Source organism: Elaeis guineensis, chromosome 5 (assembly GCF_000442705.2).
Source record: "Elaeis guineensis isolate ETL-2024a chromosome 5, EG11, whole genome shotgun sequence".
NCBI classification, from domain to species: domain Eukaryota; kingdom Viridiplantae; phylum Streptophyta; class Magnoliopsida; order Arecales; family Arecaceae; genus Elaeis; species Elaeis guineensis.
Window position 1 is genome coordinate 21,878,790 of NC_025997.2, and position 21,329 is coordinate 21,900,118.

Here is a 21,329-nt window from a genome sequence, read left to right on the forward strand (position 1 = left end):
TCAATTGGCTTGTTAATGAATAACTCTGGTGCATAACCATGACACATGAATCAGTCGCCCCATTAATACATGCCTCTACCACAGTTATGGACTCATTCTTTATTTAGAGAATGTCAAATTTGGTTTCTTGGTAATCTGGCCATACTTAGAATCTTGATCCAGGTACATATCTTCACATGACATAATTATGTGCTTATTAGCTCATCCTTTACTATTGTCAAGGTTACTGGAAAATGTTACTACAGAAGTACACTTCTTTCTATTCATAACATAATATTCTACAGACCTCCGCCCGCACGCCCCCCCTGGGGCCCATGCCCAAAAAAAGAAAGAAAAAACCTCTCACTTTCTTCATGTGCTTAAGCTTGCCATTGATACTTTGGTTATTAGTCATTCATCAATTCATGAATTATGCTTATCCTCCTTTAAGTGGGATGGTTAGACCAACATTACCTCCGTGGAAAGTATTGCAGGTATTTTCTTAATTTTCCATATAGTTGTCTCTGTAGCACTATCTAGCCTTTGGCAACAAACATGTAGTCACTCTAGTCTGGAGCTCTGGTGTTAGATCATATCAATGCTTTAGCCATGCACATAAGCCTACTTTGACACAAATAGATTATATTCTTGCTGAACAGGTGGCACTTCTGGTTGACTCCAGTGCCACCATGGATCTCTCAGACTCCTTCCAAAATCAGTAGAAGACACATCATTCACCAATGGCATCTGATTTCAATGTGCACCCAAAGAAAATGAACAGCTTAATTACAAGTATAAAGAATGTCGATGAAAGGATCAATAACAGATTAGTAGATTAACCTAAAGAAATGACTCAGTAGGAGTTAAGCAGTCTAAGTCAGGCAGGATTTGACCCCAAGAAAGGGCAGCTGACCCTAAAACTGATCTAAATAGAAGAATGAGGCCTTCGGAAATGTTGAGGGAAATTCTGCATGAGCCGATTATATGAAAAGGCCTAGGACCCAAGATGTCCGCACTCAGCGGGCCTATCAACTGAAGCCTTCGCCGACCAAGGTCGACTACAACTTTCATCGAGCTAGTCCTCTATGACTACCTGATCGGCGCTTTACTTTCTAAGCAGACGAGAGCCCATCGACGGTTACTCAACAATCCCTGCACATTACCGCGATCAATTATGTGTCATTGAACAAATCCTGACGATGGCACGTGACGACTGACTGCTGGTCGTCGCCGACCAACACTCGTCTTGACAATCTTCAATTGGCAATTTTATTCAAAATACAACACCCACCAGGCAACAACTATCGCTGGACTGATAAAGCAACCTCAACCGCCACGTCCTGAACATCTCGAGCGAATCTCATGCCCCACGATTCACATCTTGATCATGCGAAATCACGCCAACCATTTATCAACTAAAGCTCCAACTCTCCACTATAAAAGAGACTCAAAGAGGACCTCCGAAAAAGGTACGCCATTATTCTGCCTCTCATGCTCCTTCTATTGAACGAGAGTTCTGACTTGAACATCGGAGGGTCCTCGCCGGAACCATCTCTGATTAGGACTTTTGTGCAGTCGCGCCCCCGGGAGGCTAGCCTTGCCGTCGACTCCAACGTCCCGATGCTAGACGAATTCTCGCATCAACAGATTGATGCTAGAGGAATGGTCCTGACCCATTTGGAGCGCAAATTGAGAGCAGCAAGATAACATGCCAACAAAAAGAGTTTCATCACACCACACCAATGCTACTGTCTCCCGCCCAGCGGAGAGCCAAGCCAACAACCGTGTGCAACAACCGATGACAGAGACTCCTCTGCCAGCCCAGCCGGCATTGGTCACGGCGGACCGATTCAACCTGCTCTTCCAGTAGGTTCAAACTCTGATGGCCGCCGTCCAGACGGTCCAAACTGTTCTTGTGCCTCCATCGGTGACGCCATAGCCTAATCAGACTATCCTCGCACCTCTTTCGGTGGCGCCACCACCAAATCCGACTTCACAGCCACCGCCACCACCAGAACAGCCGCAGGCGCCTTCGCAAAGCCCGAAAAGGAGGCAGACCCGACAAAGCCGCTTCAAAACTCAAGAACTAGGAAGGTGGCGGTCTCCGAGTCTTCGATCAGGGCACAATTCAACCTTGATCGTCGATCTCTCCAACATTCCGAGGCCTGCATCGCCCAAGACTTTGCTATTAAAAGACGATTTCAGGAGATCGATAAGTGGATCAATGCGATCTGCAATACCCCTATAGCACCCTATGACAAGTTCAATAGTGACCCGCCCTTTGCTCCGAGAATTATGCAGGAGCCGCTCCCTCGGCACTTTAAGGCTCTATAGTTTGAGATCTACGACAGGACTGCCTATCCCATCGACCATCTCGAAACTTTTAGGACGGCAATGCTCCTCCATGAAGCAACTGATGCCATTCTTTGTCGAGCTTTCCCCACTACTCTAAAGGGGGCGGCTTGACGCTGGTATTCCAGCCTAAAACCGACTTCGATCCACTCTTTTGAAGAGCTAAGCCAATCTTTCATCGGCCACTTTGTCAGCAGCCGACGACAATACAAGTGATTCGACTACCTCCATACTATCAAGCAAAAAAAAGGAGAGTTGATCCAAGCTTTTGCTAGCCTCTTTAATGCGGCGACCGTGGAGGTCCGCAATCTGGATCAGTCAGTCGTGATGTCCGCGATGATGGACGGATTTCTGAAGAATGACCTCAAAAAGTTGTTAATAAAGACCTACCCTCGGAATTATCCCGATATGTTGGCCCGAACAGAGAAGTATGCTCGCACGGAGGAGGTCTTCGCCGAAGATGATACCCCTGCCGGTTTTGTTGCGACAGGGAGACAAAATAAGGAGCGCTCCCCGAGGCGGGAGGAGAGAACCTGTCAACACTCCAGGTCCCCATTTCAGAAGAAGAAAAATGGGGCCCCTCCTCGAAACCACCGACCTCAGAGCCCTCAGAGAAGGGATCAACGCGCCTCACCGCCGAAGAGATATACAAACTACACTCCGCTGAACGGACCTAGGACTTAGGTGCTAATGAAAATAAAGGGATAGCTCCCAAAGCCGAGGAGGCTTCGGATATTCCCGAATCGGAGGGATCCGAAAAAATAGTCTGTATCACTGCGACCACGGCTACGACACAGAGGAGTGCATCCAACTTCAGAATGAGATCAAGGACTTTATCAGGCATGACTGTCTCGATCGGTTGATCCTTCGAAGGTGGGAGCGGCGAGAAAGACGGCGATGGAGATCCCCTCAACCAGCGGAGCAACCACGACAGATAGGGCTGTAGGAAGACCAACCCCCAGCCGGCATGATCAACGCCATTACTGGGGGGCATGGAGTTGGAAGACTCGACAGGGATGAGGAGACAACAAAGAGGCAGAGGACTGGAGAGCTAATAACCTTCACCGAGGAAGATGCCCAAGGAATTCAGTTCCCGTATAATGATGTGGTTGTTTAACCTTAAATATTGCAAAATATGATACACGTCACACCCTAATCGATAATGAAAGCTCTGTCGATGTCTTGTTTTATGATATTTTCTCGAAGATGGGAGTACCAAATGATCGACTGGGGAGGATGGACTCCCCACTTATCGGATTTATCGAGGATGCTATCCCCGTCGAAGGAATCATCACTTTGCCTATAAAGGCCGACCGATTCCCCATCCATTCTACTGCCCAGATTGATTTTTTGATCGTCCGAGCACCTTCGGCCTACAACGCCATCCTCAACTGGCCAGGCCGAAATGCGCTCCGAACTATCGTGTCCACATACCACCTGAAGATGAAGTTTCCGACAGCGAATGGAGTCGGAGAAGTTCGTGGAGACCAGGACTTGGTGCGTCATTGTTATAGCATCGCTCTCCAAGAAGGTCGCCTCATCGAGTCATACTCGATCGAGGGGCTGGATACCTGCGACGAGTTGGCTGAGGAACAAGGAGAGCCCGTCGAGGACCTTATTCCGATCCTCTTAACAGATGGAAACCAAAAGTATATGATCCAGATCGGGTCAAACTTAGAATAGGTAATGAAGGACCATCTAACCTCCTTTTTGCAAGCAAACTTGGACATTTTCGCTTGGACACCAGCAGACATGTCAGGAATTGATCCTTCAATAATCATGCATCAGCTGAACGTGAGCCCAAACTACCCCCCTTTAAGCAAAAGAAGAGGAGTTTTGCACCGAAGAGACAGAAGAAGATAGCCGAGAAGGTGGACAAGCTGCTCCAGGTAGATTTCATCAAAGAGACGACCTACCAGAGTGGATTGCTAATGTGTCCACGGTGAAAAAGATGAACGAAAAATGACAAATCTACGTTGACTTCACCGACCTGAACAAGGCTTGTCCAAAAGATAGCTACCTCCTGTCAAGGATCAATCAACTAGTCAACACCACGTTGGGCCACGAACTTCTATCCTTCATGGATGCCTTCTCCGGCTATAACCAAATCCGGATGATGCCTGAAGATGAGGACAAAACGTCTTTTATTACTAATCGAGGTCTCTTTTGTTACAGTGTCATGCCTTTTGGTCTGAAAAATACATGCAACTTATCAGCGCCTCGTGAACAAAATTTTCAAAGACCAGATCGCACGTAATATGGAGATATATGTGGACGACATGCTCGTCAAGAGCTAATCCACGAGGACCCACCTTGATGATCTCAAAAAAGTTTTTACCATCCTGTAGAAGTACAAGATCAAGCTGAACCTAGTCAAGTGTGCTTTCGAGATAACCTCCGAAAAGTTTCTAGGCTTCATGGTCTCCAGCCGAGTAATAGAGGCCAATCCGGAGAAGATCAAGACTGTGCAGGAGATGACTCTCCAAGGACAATTAAGGAGGTACAGCGTCTCACAGGGAGAGCCACTGCCTTGAATCGATTCGTTTCAAGATCAGCTAAACGGTACTTGCCCTTCTTCCAACTCCTAAAGCAATCGAAGAATTTTCAGCGGTCTGAGGAATGCCAAAAGGCTTTCGCCAACCTCAACGACTACTTTAGCTCCACTCCACTGCTTGGTAAGCCTGACCCTAACGAAGACTTTTATTTGTACCTTGCAATTTCACCTGATGCTATGAGTGCAGTGCTAGTCCGAGAGCGGAATAAAATCCAAAGACCGATCTACTACATCAGCCGGATCCTAAAAGATGCAGAGATCAGATATTCAAAATTAGAAAAGCTGGCTTACGCACTCCTCATCACAGTTTGAAAGCTCCAACCGTACTTTCAGACTCACACCATCATCCTCCAGACTAATCAGCCAATAAAAGGCATTCTCCATCGGTCTGACAATCCAGACAGATTGCAAAGTGCGCAGTCGAGCTCTCAGAATTTGACATCCAGTATCAGCCCCTACCATCCATCAAAGCTCAGATCCTGACCGACTTTATGGCCGAGTGCACTATTCCAAACGAGCCTACTGAGCAGAAAGAAGACGAACCCCAAGTCTCAACCGATGGGGGACCTCCCGAAGCTAATGGTGATTTCTGGGCATTGTACGTGGATGGCTCGTCCAACTCTGCAGGATCTGGGACAGGACTAATCCTCACGAGTCCAGAAAGAACGATAGCTGAGTATGCCTTGCACTTCGAGTTCCCGACTATAAACAATGAAGCTGAATATGAAGCCTTAGCCGTGGGGCTCCAAATAACCAAAGAGTTGGAGAAATTTGAAGGCTTGTAGTGACTCGCAGTCGATCGTCGGGCACATTTAAGGATATTATGAAGCTTAAGGGGACAACATGATCAAATACCTCCAGAAGATTAAAGACTTGGTGTCTGCATTCGACAAGTTTGAAATTCAGCAGGTACCAAAGGCGAAAAATTCAAGGACCAACATATTATTTAAATTAGCGACATCGTCACCATTTGAGTTGCTTAGGACAACCTTGTTTGAGATAATGGATTGACCGAGCATGGAGGAGCCGACGACCGTGTTGCAGATTGATGAGGAGTCCTTTTGAATTGATCCGTTGGTCAGCTATCTTAGACATAGAATATTGCCTGCGGATCGAAAGGAAGCTCGGAAGATCAAGTATCAATCGGCTAATTATCTTCTTCACAAGAAAAAATTGAACAAGAGGTCTTATTCATTGCCTCTCCTAAGGTGTCTACGACCATCTGAAACCGACTATGCACTCAAGGAAGTAAATAAAGGTATCTGCGGAAGTCATATTGATAAGAAAGCACTGGCCTAAACTCCTCAGACAAGATTACTACTGGCCGACCATGCAGAAAGATTCTGAAATTATATGCGGCGGTGTGATAAGTGCCAAAGGAATTCCAACATACAACGATTGCTGGCCGTGCTGATCACTCCTATCTGCACCCCTTGACCATTTGTGCAATGGGGGATGGATATCCTTGGGCCCTTCTCACAGATGTCAGGTCAGCATAAATTCCTACTCGTCGTCATAGACTACTTCACTAAATGGATAGAAGCCGAACCACTGGTTCGTATTACAGAAGCAAGGACAGTAGACTTCGTTTGAAAGTCAATCATATATTGATTCGACCTACCTCGAGTACTAATCACCAATAATGGATGCCAATTCACAAGGACTAAGTTCGAGGAATTCTGTGAGGAGCATGGGATATCACACCATCTTACTTCTGTCGCCAATCCTTAAGCTAATAGTGAAATTAAGATAACAAATCGCACTATTTTGCGAGAACTACAAATAAGATTGGACAAAGCCAAAGGATCTTGGATCGACAAACTCCACCATATACTTTGGGCATACAGCACGACACCAAGAGTTCCTACAGAAAAAACTCCTTTCAGCTTGGCCTTTGGGATGGAGCAGTAATACCCGTTGAGATTGGAGTTTCATCGATGCGAGTTAAAAACTTTGACGAGCAAACCAACTCGGAGAGGCTGTGCGCTAACCTAGATCTACTCGAAAAGGCCAGAAAAAGAGTGTATGTCCGAATGGTAGCTTACCAATATAAGGTCGCTCAGTACTACAATACCAAAGTTTGAAACAAGATCTTCAGGGTTGGCAATCTGATCCTGCGCAAGACGGAGATATCACAACCTGGAGAACGAGACAAACTGGCCCAAAACTGAGAGGGCCCATACCAAGTGGATGAGGTCATCAAGCCAGGAACCTACTGACTGAAACAACTTGATGGAACAACGCTCTCCCGACTTTGAAATTCGGAGAACCTCCGAATCTACTATCAGTAATGTATCACATGACCTTTCTCAATGAAATTCTTTTTTCTAAAAACACTAGTCTCTTGTCTGCTCGTCAATCTACAAAAAACTAAAGACGGCCTTCGATCAGCTTAGTCATTGAAGACATAAAGACGTTTTTTGATCGGCTTAGTCAATTGAAGATATAAAACGATCTTTGATTAGCTTAGTTATTTGAAGACATAAAGACGGTCTTTGATTGACTTAGTCATTGAAGATATAAAGACGGCTTTGATCGACTTAGTCAATAAAAGATGTAAGACAGCCTTTGATCAGCTTAGTTAATTGAAGACGTAAGATGGCCTTTGATCGGCTTAATCATTGTAGACATAAGAAGGCTTTTGATCAGTTTAGTCATGGCAAACACTAGACGGACTTTGATCAGCTCAGTCGTTGAAAATATAAGACTGCCTGTGATCGGCACAGTCACTAAAAGCATAAGTCGACCTAAAGTCAGCCCGTCAATTGAAAAAACCTCCTATCGGCCTTAAAGACTAGGGATGGCATCTAATTGGTCAATCTATTGGGAAAGCCTTCAATTAATTTCGTGTTCGAACAAAATGACCCCTATCGGCCTAACGGAAAAACAATCATCAGAAAATACGCATTCGAAACACATGGATAAAAGCGGAACGCTTTTCATTTTTATAAAAAGTGACGCTCTGGGCACCACTCAAAAAAAAAGAGGAGAAAAGAAAAGAAAAGCAGAAGAAAAAATGAGGGGGCTCATTCCTCATCTGACGAAAAGGCTCCCACCTTTTCATCATTATTCTCCGAGAGGAGGTAATGGAGGTCCAATTATGGCATCATCTGCCATAGGCAGACCTTACAGTCCTCGAACCCGAGGACAGACAGTGACAGCGATGTCGGGGGCATCCTTCTCGAATGCCGCAGAGGCCTTGTAGTCCTTAACGCAGCGCTCCCGAACCGCATGGGGAATCCGCTCGGCCTGGGGGGCAACCTCGCCCCCAGAGGATGATGAAGATCACGAAGTCGACGGCACCCTATGGGAGGACTGCCCGGGCCACCTTGCCCTCCTCCAGGCCTCCCTCTCGGCGGTCCTCTGCTCCTTCACTAAGTCCTTAATGGCTTTCTTCGAAAGCATCATGGTGGCGAAAGAGAAGATTTTCGCAAGAACTACAGGAAGAAGGGTGGGAGATAGAGTTCAACCGGCCGTCAACCCCCATTTATAGGCATCAGCGCCCACACCAACCGCCAATCACTGGCCTGAAAGATGCAACCATCCTTCGGGCCATAAATGATGTATTTTTCCAACTTTGGAAATCAACACGGATGATGCCTCGTGGATCAACATGTCGCCACATGGTGCATCCCCAAAGGACCGATGTCCCTTCCCAGATTTCATTCCATCGAAAAAAGTGGCGACCGTCATTCCCTACAATCATCGCTCGCCTCAATCAAACTCATATTTAATGAATTGAAAGTTACGAAACATCATGGCACCCTCCACGATTTACATGTGACGGAAAAACACCAAGTCCTCATTGGAAATAGGGAATCTCCCGAACCAGGATAGACGATGATGTCAAACAGCATCATACAGCAAAAAAAAGGCAACATAAGAGAAGTATTCATTATTGTATTTACATAACTCATCGCAAGTGCAGGAGCATCAACGACCTCAAAAAATTCTACATTCAATCGCGACCAGGCCCAATCTCTGAGGCTTCATCTAGACCTCCTCACGGACTTCCTCGCCAGCAGGACCAAGCTCATGGATCTCCACACCTCTAAACCTACCCCGAGTGGTGGAGGGCTCGACGTTGCCTTCGGGAGAAATGTTGGAGATCTTAATCTGGTTCCGGCATGTCCAGAATCCAGCCACATAGCCTGCATCAAACATGCGTCGGACCGTGTCGTCTGGAGATGCGGCATCGCCCAATCCATGTCCGACCAAACCCTAGGTTCTTATGACTGCCCGCCGACTTTTCCTCGGCCTATATTCAGCGACCACGTTGTCCGAGTGCTCAAACTTAGAGATCTTCTCTTGAGCGGCATGGAGATCCTTCTGAAGCTGTACCACATGGTCAGCGTAGCGCCTTTTTGCCTCTTTGGCAGCAGCCTCCGACGACTCCAATTCCGACATCCTATCTTAAGACCAACGGAGTCGAAGGTGGATGTCCTGCTATCTGACAACGACGCCCCAAGTGGCATCCTCTACAAGCTTGGATAGCCTTGCAGACTCAACTGCCAGCCGAGCTTTCTCAGCAGAATACGTTACAACACTCCGACGGTTGATCGTCCTCAATCGATCGACTTCTGCTGAGGCCTCATCTAGAGCTTTCTTGGTCTTGGACAGTTCTTTCTTCCGGACAGCGACCTGCTTATTTATTTTTTTAACACTCTTTTTAAGGTCACTTATACGGGACTTGATCCTCGCTGCAGATGCCGTCGATAAAGCCTCGACAACAGGAACCAAAGGAATACATTCGACAAGAGCACACGGACGTAACTGGACAAGTGAAAGAAAAGCAACATGAATTTAAGAAGATGAAATGATTGTTTCATTAATAACTACTTCCTTACAAAGAAAAAGAGAAAAAAAAAGTACAAGTTTCATTTTCCGACCTCGCCTTGAGCAGAGGAGTCGGACGCGACTCCTAAAGGACCCAGGGATGCTTTAGAAGGACCAACAGCTTCGGAAGGACTAACAACGGACGGCAAATAAACTTCAATCATCGTCTCTTTGTTCCTCGCCTACTCCTCGATGGCCTCAGAACTAGGAGCCGGCTCAATCGCAACCTTCTCATCGTCCTCATCCTCGTCTAAGAATGAGAGGTCGGCCTCAGAAAATCGGGTGGCGACCAGGTGGCGACAATCATTGAATCTGATCCCATGTCCCTCATTGAAAGAGTCTTGACCGTATTCGACCAAGGCATTGTGGTACTCCTCCGATGCCTTATAGTCGTCAACTGCCTTACCCATCTCCTGCTTGAATTTTTTCAAGACCTTGAAGGATTCCACGACCGATCGACGGGCCTTAGCAACTTTCTTCTCAATCTCCCACCTGGCCTCAGCAACCTAATCCTTAACCCGCTCCTTAGCCTTGGCAACTCACTCCTCGACCTCCTATTCGACCTCAGCAAGCTTTGTTTTGATCGCTTGAAGCTCCCTCCCTCTTTGCGCGAGCTCGATGGAAACTTTATTGAGGGATTCCCTCAGCTTATCAACTTCTGTCTTGGTCTTGTCGACGTGTGCGCATGCCTCTGCGATATTGGATTTGGCCTTTCGATGCAAAGCTCTGTGGATCTTCACCTTGCGTGCACGATTTAAAGTGTTGACTAAAAAATGGAGTACCTGCAGAGAGATTATGATCAGCAGAAAGATGAGAGAAGTCTAAAAATGAAACTAGGGATAAAGAGGGTATCTAATGCACGGCGGTCATCGAGTACCACTGTAGGTCATCAAAGTCCATGTCAGCGACGCCCTTCAACTCCATGGGAAGAACCAATCTCCCGATTAGCTCTTTGATAACCCTCCAGTCATCAAAGATTGCATCCTCAGGAATGGAGTCGAGACGGGCGCCAGGATGCGTTTCACTGGAAGGAGGCATGCTGCTTGGACCTACAGCAGGAGAAAGCTGAGCGGAAGAAGACTGAGCTCTAGTCTTGCGAGGAGGCATCAGAGCAATGGGTAAGGAAGCCATGAGCGATGGAGATGCCGGCGCTGAAGCGACCATAGAAATTAAAGCCAGAGCCAATGGAGTCGAACTTGGAGTGGGAGTCGCTAAGACAACCATGGCCTCGGCCGCTGAGCCACGCTTATCCGTAGCCTTTCCTCGGCAGGTCACCGGCTTCTTGGAGGCACTTTCAGACGTGGGAGCCTTCCTCTTCTTCGGAAGGTTCCGCTTTATTTTGGCAATGTCCTCAGGCCTCATCTCTGCAAGCAATCTAACTTGGTCAACAACCTTAAAGAAAAAAACGAATAAGGTGGACAATTGCAGTACTCACCCCTTGGGTCGATCTGGCTGAGTCCAGCATTAAAGAGGGCCTCATTGGACACCAACTTGTCGATCGAGGGAGCCTTGAAGTCTCTGAGGATTCTAAAGCGATCCTCTTCCTCAGCCCCCAGCTTTGGAACCTTGAATGCTGAAGCCTTCAACTGACCCTAGCTCAGCAAATCCCAATCCTCCATTGTAAGGCTAGACACAAACAAAAATCGCTCCTTCCACCCATGAATGGAGGAAGGAGCGCCCTTGATCAAAGAAAAAATCCCCCTCTGAAAAGAAAAATACCATTAATCCTTGGAGTAAGGATGCCTCTTGATAGTGAAAAGAACGAAAAAGATCAACAGATGGCTGAACACTAGCCATGACGCAAAAGACCAAAAAACCTACCACGAACCTAAAGAAGTTCAGAGCAATGGCACAAAAAGACAAACCATAAAAACAAAAGATGTCAAGGATGAAGGGATGAACAAAAAACCTTAAGTCCGTCCGGAGTGACTCTTCGTACACGGCAAGCCGACAAGGGGGCGGGTTATCTACACGATCGCTTGCCCTGGAGAGTTCAAGATCAAAATCGGAAGGGATCCATACCAAACCTGTATCTGGCTCAAATCATCTGATTCAACACAGAGCTATAACCACTGGGAGCTCGCTCTGCTCGGCCATCCTCAAACAAAAGAACCGAAAAGATATCTAAAGAAAAAAGGAAAGAACAAAAAAATAGATGGACGAGAAAGAAAATCCACCTGAGAACGAAAGGAGACAGAACAAGTGAAGCAGTCACAAGGATCTTGAAAAATCCCTCTGAAGGATGTACCAAAGAAGAAGGAAAACCCCTTATTCCAAGAAGCTACAGTAATGGAAGAAGAGAAAGGAGGAATCGAAGAGCATGGCAGCAATCGAAAAAGCTAGGGATAGGCACCTCCCCTATTTATAGCCAGAAGAAGATAACGCTTGGATATCGAATCATTTCTTCTCCAATAAATCGCAGGACGTGACACACGTGGCATCTCTCCATTCGATCGACTGCTGCCATCGGTTACGCAAATCAGTGCCACAATTCAAAAAATAGATGTTGAAACGATATCTATTTAATTCCATCACGATGACTCAAGTCATGTCGCCTCACTTCCGTTCCAAAATCATGCACATCCCATCAGTTGAAGAGCCTTTTCACATCCTCGGCCTTAAGAAAGACAAATGTACTCCCTTCGTCCGAATAAAATCGAACTCAAGAGTAGAGGGGCATGTGTTGGGAGAAATTCTGCATGGGCCGATTATATGAAAAGACCCAGGACCCAAGATATCTGCGCTCAACAGGCCCATCAATTGAAGCCTTCGCCGACTCAAGGTCGACTATAACTTTCATCGAGCTAATTCTCTGTGACTACCTGATTGGTACTTTACTTTCTGAGCAAACGAGAGTCCGTCAACAGCTACTTGATGATCCCTGCACATTACCGCCGACGACCCCTCGTCAGCCGAGGCGACCAACCGCTGGTCACCGCCAACCAACCCTCATCTCGACAATCTTCAATTGGCAATTTTATTCAAAATACAACACCCACCAGGCAACAACTGTCGCTGGACTGATAAAACAACTATAACCACCACATCCCGAAAATTTTGAGCAAATCTCGTGCCCCATGATTCACATTCTGATCATGCAGGATCGCGCCAACTACTTGCCAACTGAAGCTCCAACTCTCCATTATAAAAGAGACTCAAAGAAGACCCCCGAAAAAGGTACGCCATTATTCTACCTCTTACGCTTCTCCTTCTATTGAACGAGAGTTCTGACTTAAGTGTCGGAGGATCCTCGTCGAAGCCATCTCCAATTAGGACTTTTGTACAGATCGCACTCCCGGGAGGCTAGCCTTGCCGTCAACTCCAGCGTCCCGACGCCAGACGAATTCTCGCATCAACAGGAAACTACAACTTGAAGGAAAACAAAGTTGGGAAGAATGAAGGAGAAATCTTTCTAGGGGGTGGGAGTTGGCCAACAATTTTTGCAACTATTAGAAGGCACCACTAGAGAGTCATTAAAGTGATCTTCAAAACCCCTAAGGAATTGTTCTATTTGAAAAGGTTAAAACAGATAGAAAGCAAGAGACAGATTGTCTATATCAGATGATATGCTGGCAAACTGACAGTAAGGGGCACAGTGCTCAACAATGCTAATAGTGGCACAGCTATTTAATGCAATAGCAGGATGGCCCATTGGACAATAATCCTAGATACAATCTTTGAAACTTTGCGACAGTCTCGAGAAAATGGCATTTGGACTCTAATACTTTAAAACTTGAGGAAGAAACATTGCAGCTATGAAAATTTTCATTAGAAATGCAATTCAATTTATGAAATTAAAGATTCACACTCAAATGAGCATGTCACTGCACAAAGGGATTGCATGCAATAAACCTTACCAATGGTCACGATACGAGCTCATAGAAAGGATAAATAATAAAATAATAGAGCACAAATTTGAAAACATACACAGTGATGGGCTTGTATGCTAACCACCATAATAGAAGCAAATCTTTATAGTTGAGCAGTGTTGATGACTTGATGCATACATATGCCTGCTGCATACTGTTACGGCAGCACTAGCATTTTTAAGAACAGTGCAGAGGGTGAGGGGACTGACTAGCATTAGCTAATAAATGTGTGTTGCCTATGGGAACTTGAGAGATTGAGATATTCTTATTTTAAAACATTGCAAGATATGAAACATTACAACTCATGTCAATGGCTGAAGTTCTTGAATTTATACATTAATGAAGATATGGAACATCAAAACCAACATCACTTGCTAAAGTGAAGTTCTTGCCATTAATCAAGAAGTGAAAACCATAGAGCAAAAATGAAATGCAATTCACAAAGGCTTGTTAATTTTTTTTTTTTAAGGTGGTACTATTTTTTTTTGGGATCCACAGTTCTTTGCAAAGTATGATGAGGACCTGAAACTGCGATGAAAGAGCTGTCATATCCCATATTTTGAATGGCTTTGACACCAATCTCTCTCGTAAACCAACTTCCCAAAGTGTAACCTCACCATTTCCAGAACCCACTGTATAAATATTATAAGAAAGAGCTCATTTACATGTGATATAAAAGTGATTTATTCATAGTAACTCAAGCAATCTCAAACCAGAAAGATCACCATACCAAGAAGTAGAGTTTGATGGGTAGGATGGAAGTCCATGCTAGTCACGTTGGATCCTTGTATCAATGTACAAACTACCATTCTTGGCAGGTCATCCAGTGACCATGCAACTTGTGGATGGGGTACAGGATATGTGACCTGCATTAAAAAGAATATATGAGTAATATGCATGAAAGAAATAAAGCTTTAGCAGATGACAAATTATGCTAACACAGTATGCCTAGGATGACAATCTATGGTAATGCAAAATGGCTAAATTTGGATATATTAATATTACCTCATCCACGGGATGCACACCAGGCCTCAAACGTTTCATTACCTGTTCAGATTCAGCATTCTGATAGTCTGTCATACTGAGTGCATTTGGAGGAGTTCGTGGGCGTTTCAAAATGGAAACTGCTGAAGAAAAGAGATCATGGTATTATGATTTCTGAGTAACGTTGCTATACATGGTAACAATCTACAGCTGCTGGGAGACATTCCTCAGCATGTGACTGCAACAATCTAATACTAGCTCATGATTTCCTCGATCTTAAGAAGACAGAAAGATGAAATTGAAACTCAAATAATTATTATTTACAGTGATAAAGGAAAAGCATCTTGACAAACAAAATAATCTGTAGATGGGAGTTTAATGATTTCAAAGGTGTCTAAAGTGTAAATGCAAAAAAAAGTGTTCATATTTAATTTTAAAAAATAAAAAAGAATCCAATCTGAATTCTGAAGGAATTTGGATGGTGGCATAAAGAGCATATATTTTAAGGAACTCTCATCTACATGAGCTTCTTAATGTATAACTACCAAAAAAAAAAAAAAAAACGAAAAAGGCAAAATGATTAGAAATTAGATTACCCTGAAAAAGATTCCATTACTGAAACATATGTTCTCTAATGTATTAAACTCAAGTTGAATACAATTAACTTGCATGCAAACAACATATTAAAGGAAGAGAAATGCATTGATACTTTCCAGATATAGTGGCTAATATCAGTATCCTCCTATAAAAGTTTTATAGTTATTAAAAAAAAAAAAAATCATGTTCTGCATCTTTAGTACTTCCAAGTTCCAATAGATATTTGAACTTAAGTGATCTGGTTAAACAGAAACAAGTTCTAAATAGCTTGCAACGTCGGATTTCTCAAACGTCAAAAGCTCTTAGAGACAATGTTTGAGGTACAAGGGTGCAACCAATCACCTACCGGCATGGTGCATACTGCAGTACACGCTTGTCTCAACTCATGATTCATGAGTACACTTTTTTAAGCACACAGTGCATACCTCGGTGCACCCCATTATGGGGCTGCATTACAGTTGGTTCTCTGAATCTTGCTTATAAATTAAATCTTATCAAACATTTTTTTTAATCAGTCATGACTATCCTTATTGTAGTAGTGATAGAATTGAAGAAACTATTAATAAGGTTGAAGCAATTTCACCATCCTTTTTCACTCCTAGTTCACAGCTTCCAAGTAAAGGTGGATTTTGACACTCCATGCCATATTTAGGTCAAAATCCTGGCATCAAAGGTGAGATTTGATCAACTCTCAGGTGCATTCAATCTAACTAGATAGATACAAATGCTGAGTCAATCTGATCCCTATGCTACAATTGCTCATTTTTCTGAAAGTTGTTAACAATGCAGTCCAGAACATTTCCGTGAAGGCAATCCCCAGGGAATTCCTATCAATTTCCAATGAATACCAATCCATCTTTCTTGCTTTCACTCTTTCTCTAAATCAATGACAAGGGTTCCGGGCATGAGATTGCTCCAATACAATTGGGACCACCTTCTTGTCTAGAGCCATCTCTTGGAAGAACCATGGCATTGCCACAACAGGATGCAGCACCTTGATCCCTAATCAGATCACTAAAGGATAATCAAATCAATGAATGAAATTCCCAAGAGATTTAGAGGTTGTTTTATGCAAATTCACATAGTGTATGTCGTCAGAACAAAAAATCAGGTTGGTGGAGCATACCAACTATCAGCTACCAAAATATGCTAGTGGATCATTAAAAACAATATTTTAAGTCCACAATAAGACTCTCTTTTTAGGTTTTCATCACCCAGCAGGAAGAAAATGATTTCCCACTACTTTACAAATGATCAAATTATAATTTGAAAACATTAGCCGGAGCAAAAGCATTTTTCGGCATGCTAAACATAAAACACTAAGCATTATGGACTATTAGAATAGTTTTATAAACCTTAGGGATGTTGGAATTACATTTCATGGACATCACAATAAAATCAAATGCTATAGAAGATGAAGTAATAAGCACTTTTCTGTATGTGACACTATAGTCAAGAATCACCGCACAATATGGCACAACAATGAAGAATGAAAAAACAACAAAATACAGACCTTGATTTGGTGGAACAGGTATTGATGATGCTGTAACAACAGCAGACTGAACAGATGATGAAGCAGCCGCGTTAGCCATCCAACCAGCCAAAGCATTTGCATTTGCAGCTGCCGCAGGAGGTGGGAATTGCTGCATGAATGAAAACATGAAAAGAAAATCAATCTAAGCATTTTGTGACTTTACTCCTTTGTAACAATTGCAGTGTTAAATAGCAACGCACTGCATGAGCCCCAAGTGGTGTATATGTGGCAGCAGCTTTTGGAACAGCTGCAAGTGGAACAGAGACTGGTGAAGCACGAGCTCCATTTGGAGGAGCACAAGTATGATCTGTGAACAAGGTCTTGATGTCAGGATTGGGTCTTGGATTCTTGCAGAGCTGATGTTGCCAGTTCAAACTGCCAATATAACCAGTTAGCACATGCCAGAAATCACTTCAAGTATCTAACAGAGCCCTATTGATACTGCTTAGAGACAAGAAGTTAGATGAATCTAGCAGGTATCTTATGCATTACGTGCATATCAAAATGCACTGTTCTGTTGAGAAAAGGATGTATAAATTTTATTAACAGCACAAAGAAAGGTGTTTTCTTCTTTATCCAACACTTTCCCTACCTTTGGTTAATTAGAGTTCGCAAACGCGAGGCTTTGAGAGTGGGGAAAACTAGCTTCTCTCGAAAGAGAGGATTTGCTTCAATCAGCTTTTTGAGCTCAATCAGCATGATGCTTCTTGCAGATTTGGTGTCACCATATTTAGACAACTGTTCATTTTCCCTGCAGTCATAATTAATTGTCAAATGAATTTATGGTAAAACATATAATACATAGAAAAGACTTAAGGGACAATGACACATTGAGAAATGAGACAAAAGAGGCTATAGTATGGAGAAGGAATTCATAATGAAAAGAATTGTGTATAAAAATGTTTGAAGGATCCAAAACAAAGACATCTCACAGATTTCTATGAGGACTCCAAATAGCTAGACCCAATTCAGCAAGAAGAACAGCAACCACATTCACTTGCATAGAAACAATACAACATGATATTCTTGCAATAGTTTATGTCTGTAATTTATAATGATGCTCTTACTTTATATTCTTTCTGAAGCAGCTGCTAATATTGTAGGTAATTATTAAAGAGTACATACATTCCACTATGTTGGTATCTTTAACAACAAAAACCAACAACAGGAGGAGTCTAGCTAAAGTTCAAGCTCTAGAACGATTGGTCCATCAGTAGTTATCCATCCATCCCTCTAAAACATATGACCAATATGCACCCATAAGAATAATGACTAAAGCACTCCTATAAAGCAAGGAAGTGCAGTCAAGGCTTCAAATGAGCCAAAATAGCATGAAGGACCATTGGGTTAGGTCCATGCAAGGCCTGCAATATCAGACCAGTAGGCTAGCCGTCCCATCTCGATGCATACCAAAAGAGGAGAACCAAAGGGGGAGAGAGAGAAGGAAAGAGAGGGAGAGAGAGAGAGAGAGGGAGAGAGGGGGCCTCGGAAGCCCTCCTCTCCTCCTCTAGTTATCCAGGAGCCCTGCCGAGCAGAACCTTATTAAGAATGAAATAGAGGCTTGAAGAGAAGAGGGGGGGGGGATGTTAGGAGAGGAAGCTCAGAAGCCCTCTCCTCTTTTGGTCATCCGCTAGGTCCATCAGGCGGAGCCCTATTTCGAACAAAATAGGAACTGAACCCCTTTTTTTCTTTACTTTTTTGCACTTCTTTAAGTGAATTCAGCACATCCGAGCCCTTCTTTCCCCCTCTCCCAGCATCTCTCTCCCTCTCCCCCTGTCTATCTTCCCTCTGTCTCCGGTTTCTCATTTTGCTTGCTGTCCGCTGCTGATACAACTCGGCATGCATTGAATAGGGCGGTGCAAGTTAAGTTGCCTGAACCGCCCATGCATGTTAGGTTTGAACTGCAAGCTTACTATGTGTGAAATATAAAATATTATGCCTATATACCTCTTTGGCATTAAATTAGATTCAAGTTGTCCAAGTTCAAGTGTAAGACTTAACAATACTTTCAAGTTTGGGTGAAGCCAATCACGGCTTACCTAGCTAATTCAAGACAAGCCCAATTAAAGGGTGCACTGAACTAGGATCAGCACATTGACACCCATCAGCCAAGCATGCATTAAGTGTCACATGCTAGCATTTAACATTCTCTACACAGTAAAAAGATTTCAGAACAAAGAATGGAAATTAAAATGAAACAAGAACATGAAACATGTGGCTTTTATGTGTTTTGGATACATGAATCTATGCACACATATACACTGAAATATTATTTATACTCCCATAATTTTGAGTGAATAGTATTTAATTTCACACAAGGTGCCAACTAATTTTTTAACGGAAAGAAATAGATAGTAGCAAAAAGCAGCCCTTGGTGCAATGGTAAGATTGCTCCACTGTGACCTGAGTGTCATAGGCTCGAAACATGAAAACAGCCTCTCCTTTCCATGTGAGGGCAAGGCTGCATACATCAAACACTCCACAAGCCCTATAGTGTGGGAGCCTTGCAACCGGACGCCCTTTTTCTTAAGAAGTGGATAATAGTATTATTTGATTAAAACATGAAGGATCTTAATATATACTAGCTTGGTTGTACTCTTTCTAGGCTCTATTAAATCAGAAAAAATTAAAGTTATCTTTCGAACAATTGTCCAGCATTCAGAATGAATAAAAACAGGTCTTTCTTTGAGCAAAAATCCACTTTCAAAAGAGATTTCCAGGTAAAGATGGTAATTCATCATAAAACCAGAAGAAGTTTCCTATTTAACTGGGCATTCATGGGCATACTTCTAACTGTTTAGGACCTGAATCAAAATGCAACTATTTCTTTCTCATTCATTTGATTTTTTAACATAATACATAGTCTGTATAATGCCGCCTTCTTAGGTAAAACCAGCACAGGGCTCTGCAAATGCTCTTTGCTACTTCATTATATTCTAATTTTTTTTATAAAAGACACCCCTTATAGGATGTTAATGCCAATGCTCAATAAAGATTCGAAAACAACAGATAAATGAACGATGCAGGGAAAAAAAACAAATTCACCTAAAGTTGTCGAGTGTGAGAAGCTGAGTAATTTCTTTATACAACTCTTCATTGAACGTCGAGAAGACCTTAAGATCCTTGACCAGTATCTCAACTGCTTTTGCCCTATCATGCCTGAGCAAGGAACAAGTATTTTTTCAAAAAAAAGACCTTTTTGACATTAAAAAAATAACACAAAATAAAAACAAAGACTAACGATGAGGCAGAGGAATCAGGAATCAAAACAAAACCTGTCTAGAGCCTCCAGATATTTCTGTTTCCTGATCTCGAAGAAAATCTTCATAGAGTATCTATTATCATCCACCTTTGTGAACCCGGAGAGATACGTCTCCACCTCGTCCCACTCTCCAGCAAGCGCCTTCTCCTCGAAGTACTTCATATTAAAGAAGAAGCCCGACTCCTGCTCGAGCCTGCCACCAGAACGTATCGAAATTCAAACCACACCAATCAAAACCTCGAAACCAGAAAAAAAAAACAAAACAAAAGTTTTCCAACCACAACCCCAAAAAACTCACTTGTGGACGGATTCCTTGAACTTCTCCTCATCCAGGAACTGGAGGATGAGGAACACCAGCTCCCGGCTCAGCGACGACATTTCAACTCGTATTCACCCGGGAAACTGACAGAGACCGCGTGAAATCAAAATCTTGGTTGAAAGAAAGGGGGAAAAGATCGAATTGGAGCTAGAGAAGGGAGGGAAAGCTGGTGGTGGACAGATTTGGAGGAGGAATTTGCGGATTTTAGGAGGGAAATTTCAGGATTCGCCGGGGTAGACGTGGTCTAGGGTTTGGAACCCCGTCTCAAGGATGCTGCGAGAGTGCAGGGGACCGAAGCTGCGAGAGAGAGAGGGGGAGAAAGAAAGAGATGGGGGAAAAGAAAAGCTGCTGAGCACAGGATGAGACTTCGTCTCGCTTTCTTCGATGCGTTTTGCAGTCCTCTCCCACCCTTTTCACCGACTTATCTGTGATAAGTACGTGTGGTTATAGATAGGAACATCGGCTTATATGATAAGTCCTGAGGGGAACGGACTCTGTTCTCGCGGATTCGAAGCGATCGTCTCAAATCGGGTGGATATTCTTATTAACGTCCGCCCCACCTAAGCTGTCGGGAGATGACGTGCTCTATCTCGAATTGCTACTCGGAGCGCGATAATTTCGTGATACTTTCGTTGAAGTACGTGGCGGAGGACGGTTGCTTTAGGTGGCTCTTCGATCAGCTGTTTTGGTTAGAACAGAAAACTCGACATTTTTTGTTTTTGAATACCATATATCACGCGGGATGCATAGCCATCTTGAAGAAATACGATGATCCTATTTTTTCATTGCTAAAAAGTTAAAAAAAAATCTAAATTATATTTTTTTAAAAAAAATATAAAAAATCATTTATTTTTTATTAAATTTAATGTAGGAGTTAATAATCAATTAAAATTACTTGGGATTGATATGATCATTTTTTTTTCCACTAATTCTCGAACCGTATATAAGATTGTTGAACTAGATAGTGGATAGATCCGTTGTTTCAAAGCACATATGTGATACAAAATAATTTATCAAATTTATATAATAATAATTATAACTTA

The 21,329-nt window shown here is 43.3% G+C and overlaps 1 protein-coding gene across 2 annotated transcripts in view; it reads right to left on the minus strand.

Moving 5' to 3' along the window:
• The window catches only part of LOC105045131 (protein TPR1), a 30,373-nt gene extending 9,797 nt beyond the window's left edge, over positions 1–20,576 (minus strand). Inside the window, exons 1-9 of one of the 2 annotated variants that reach the window (XM_010923287.4) lie at positions 20,266–20,576; positions 19,981–20,160; positions 19,751–19,864; positions 17,298–17,456; positions 16,906–17,080; positions 16,685–16,814; positions 14,596–14,714; positions 14,321–14,456; positions 14,113–14,222 (exon numbers count right to left, since the gene is read on the minus strand). In XM_010923287.4, the coding sequence (XP_010921589.1) occupies positions 14,113–14,222; positions 14,321–14,456; positions 14,596–14,714; positions 16,685–16,814; positions 16,906–17,080; positions 17,298–17,456; positions 19,751–19,864; positions 19,981–20,160; positions 20,266–20,345 (1,203 nt within the window). In that variant the 5' untranslated portion in view covers positions 20,346–20,576. Of the gene's footprint in view, positions 1–14,112; positions 14,223–14,320; positions 14,457–14,595; positions 14,718–16,684; positions 16,815–16,905; positions 17,081–17,297; positions 17,457–19,750; positions 19,865–19,980; positions 20,161–20,265 lie in introns of both variants that reach the window. The other variant, XM_010923286.4, reaches the window with a different exon arrangement.
• Between the last annotated feature and the right edge of the window lie 753 nt (positions 20,577–21,329).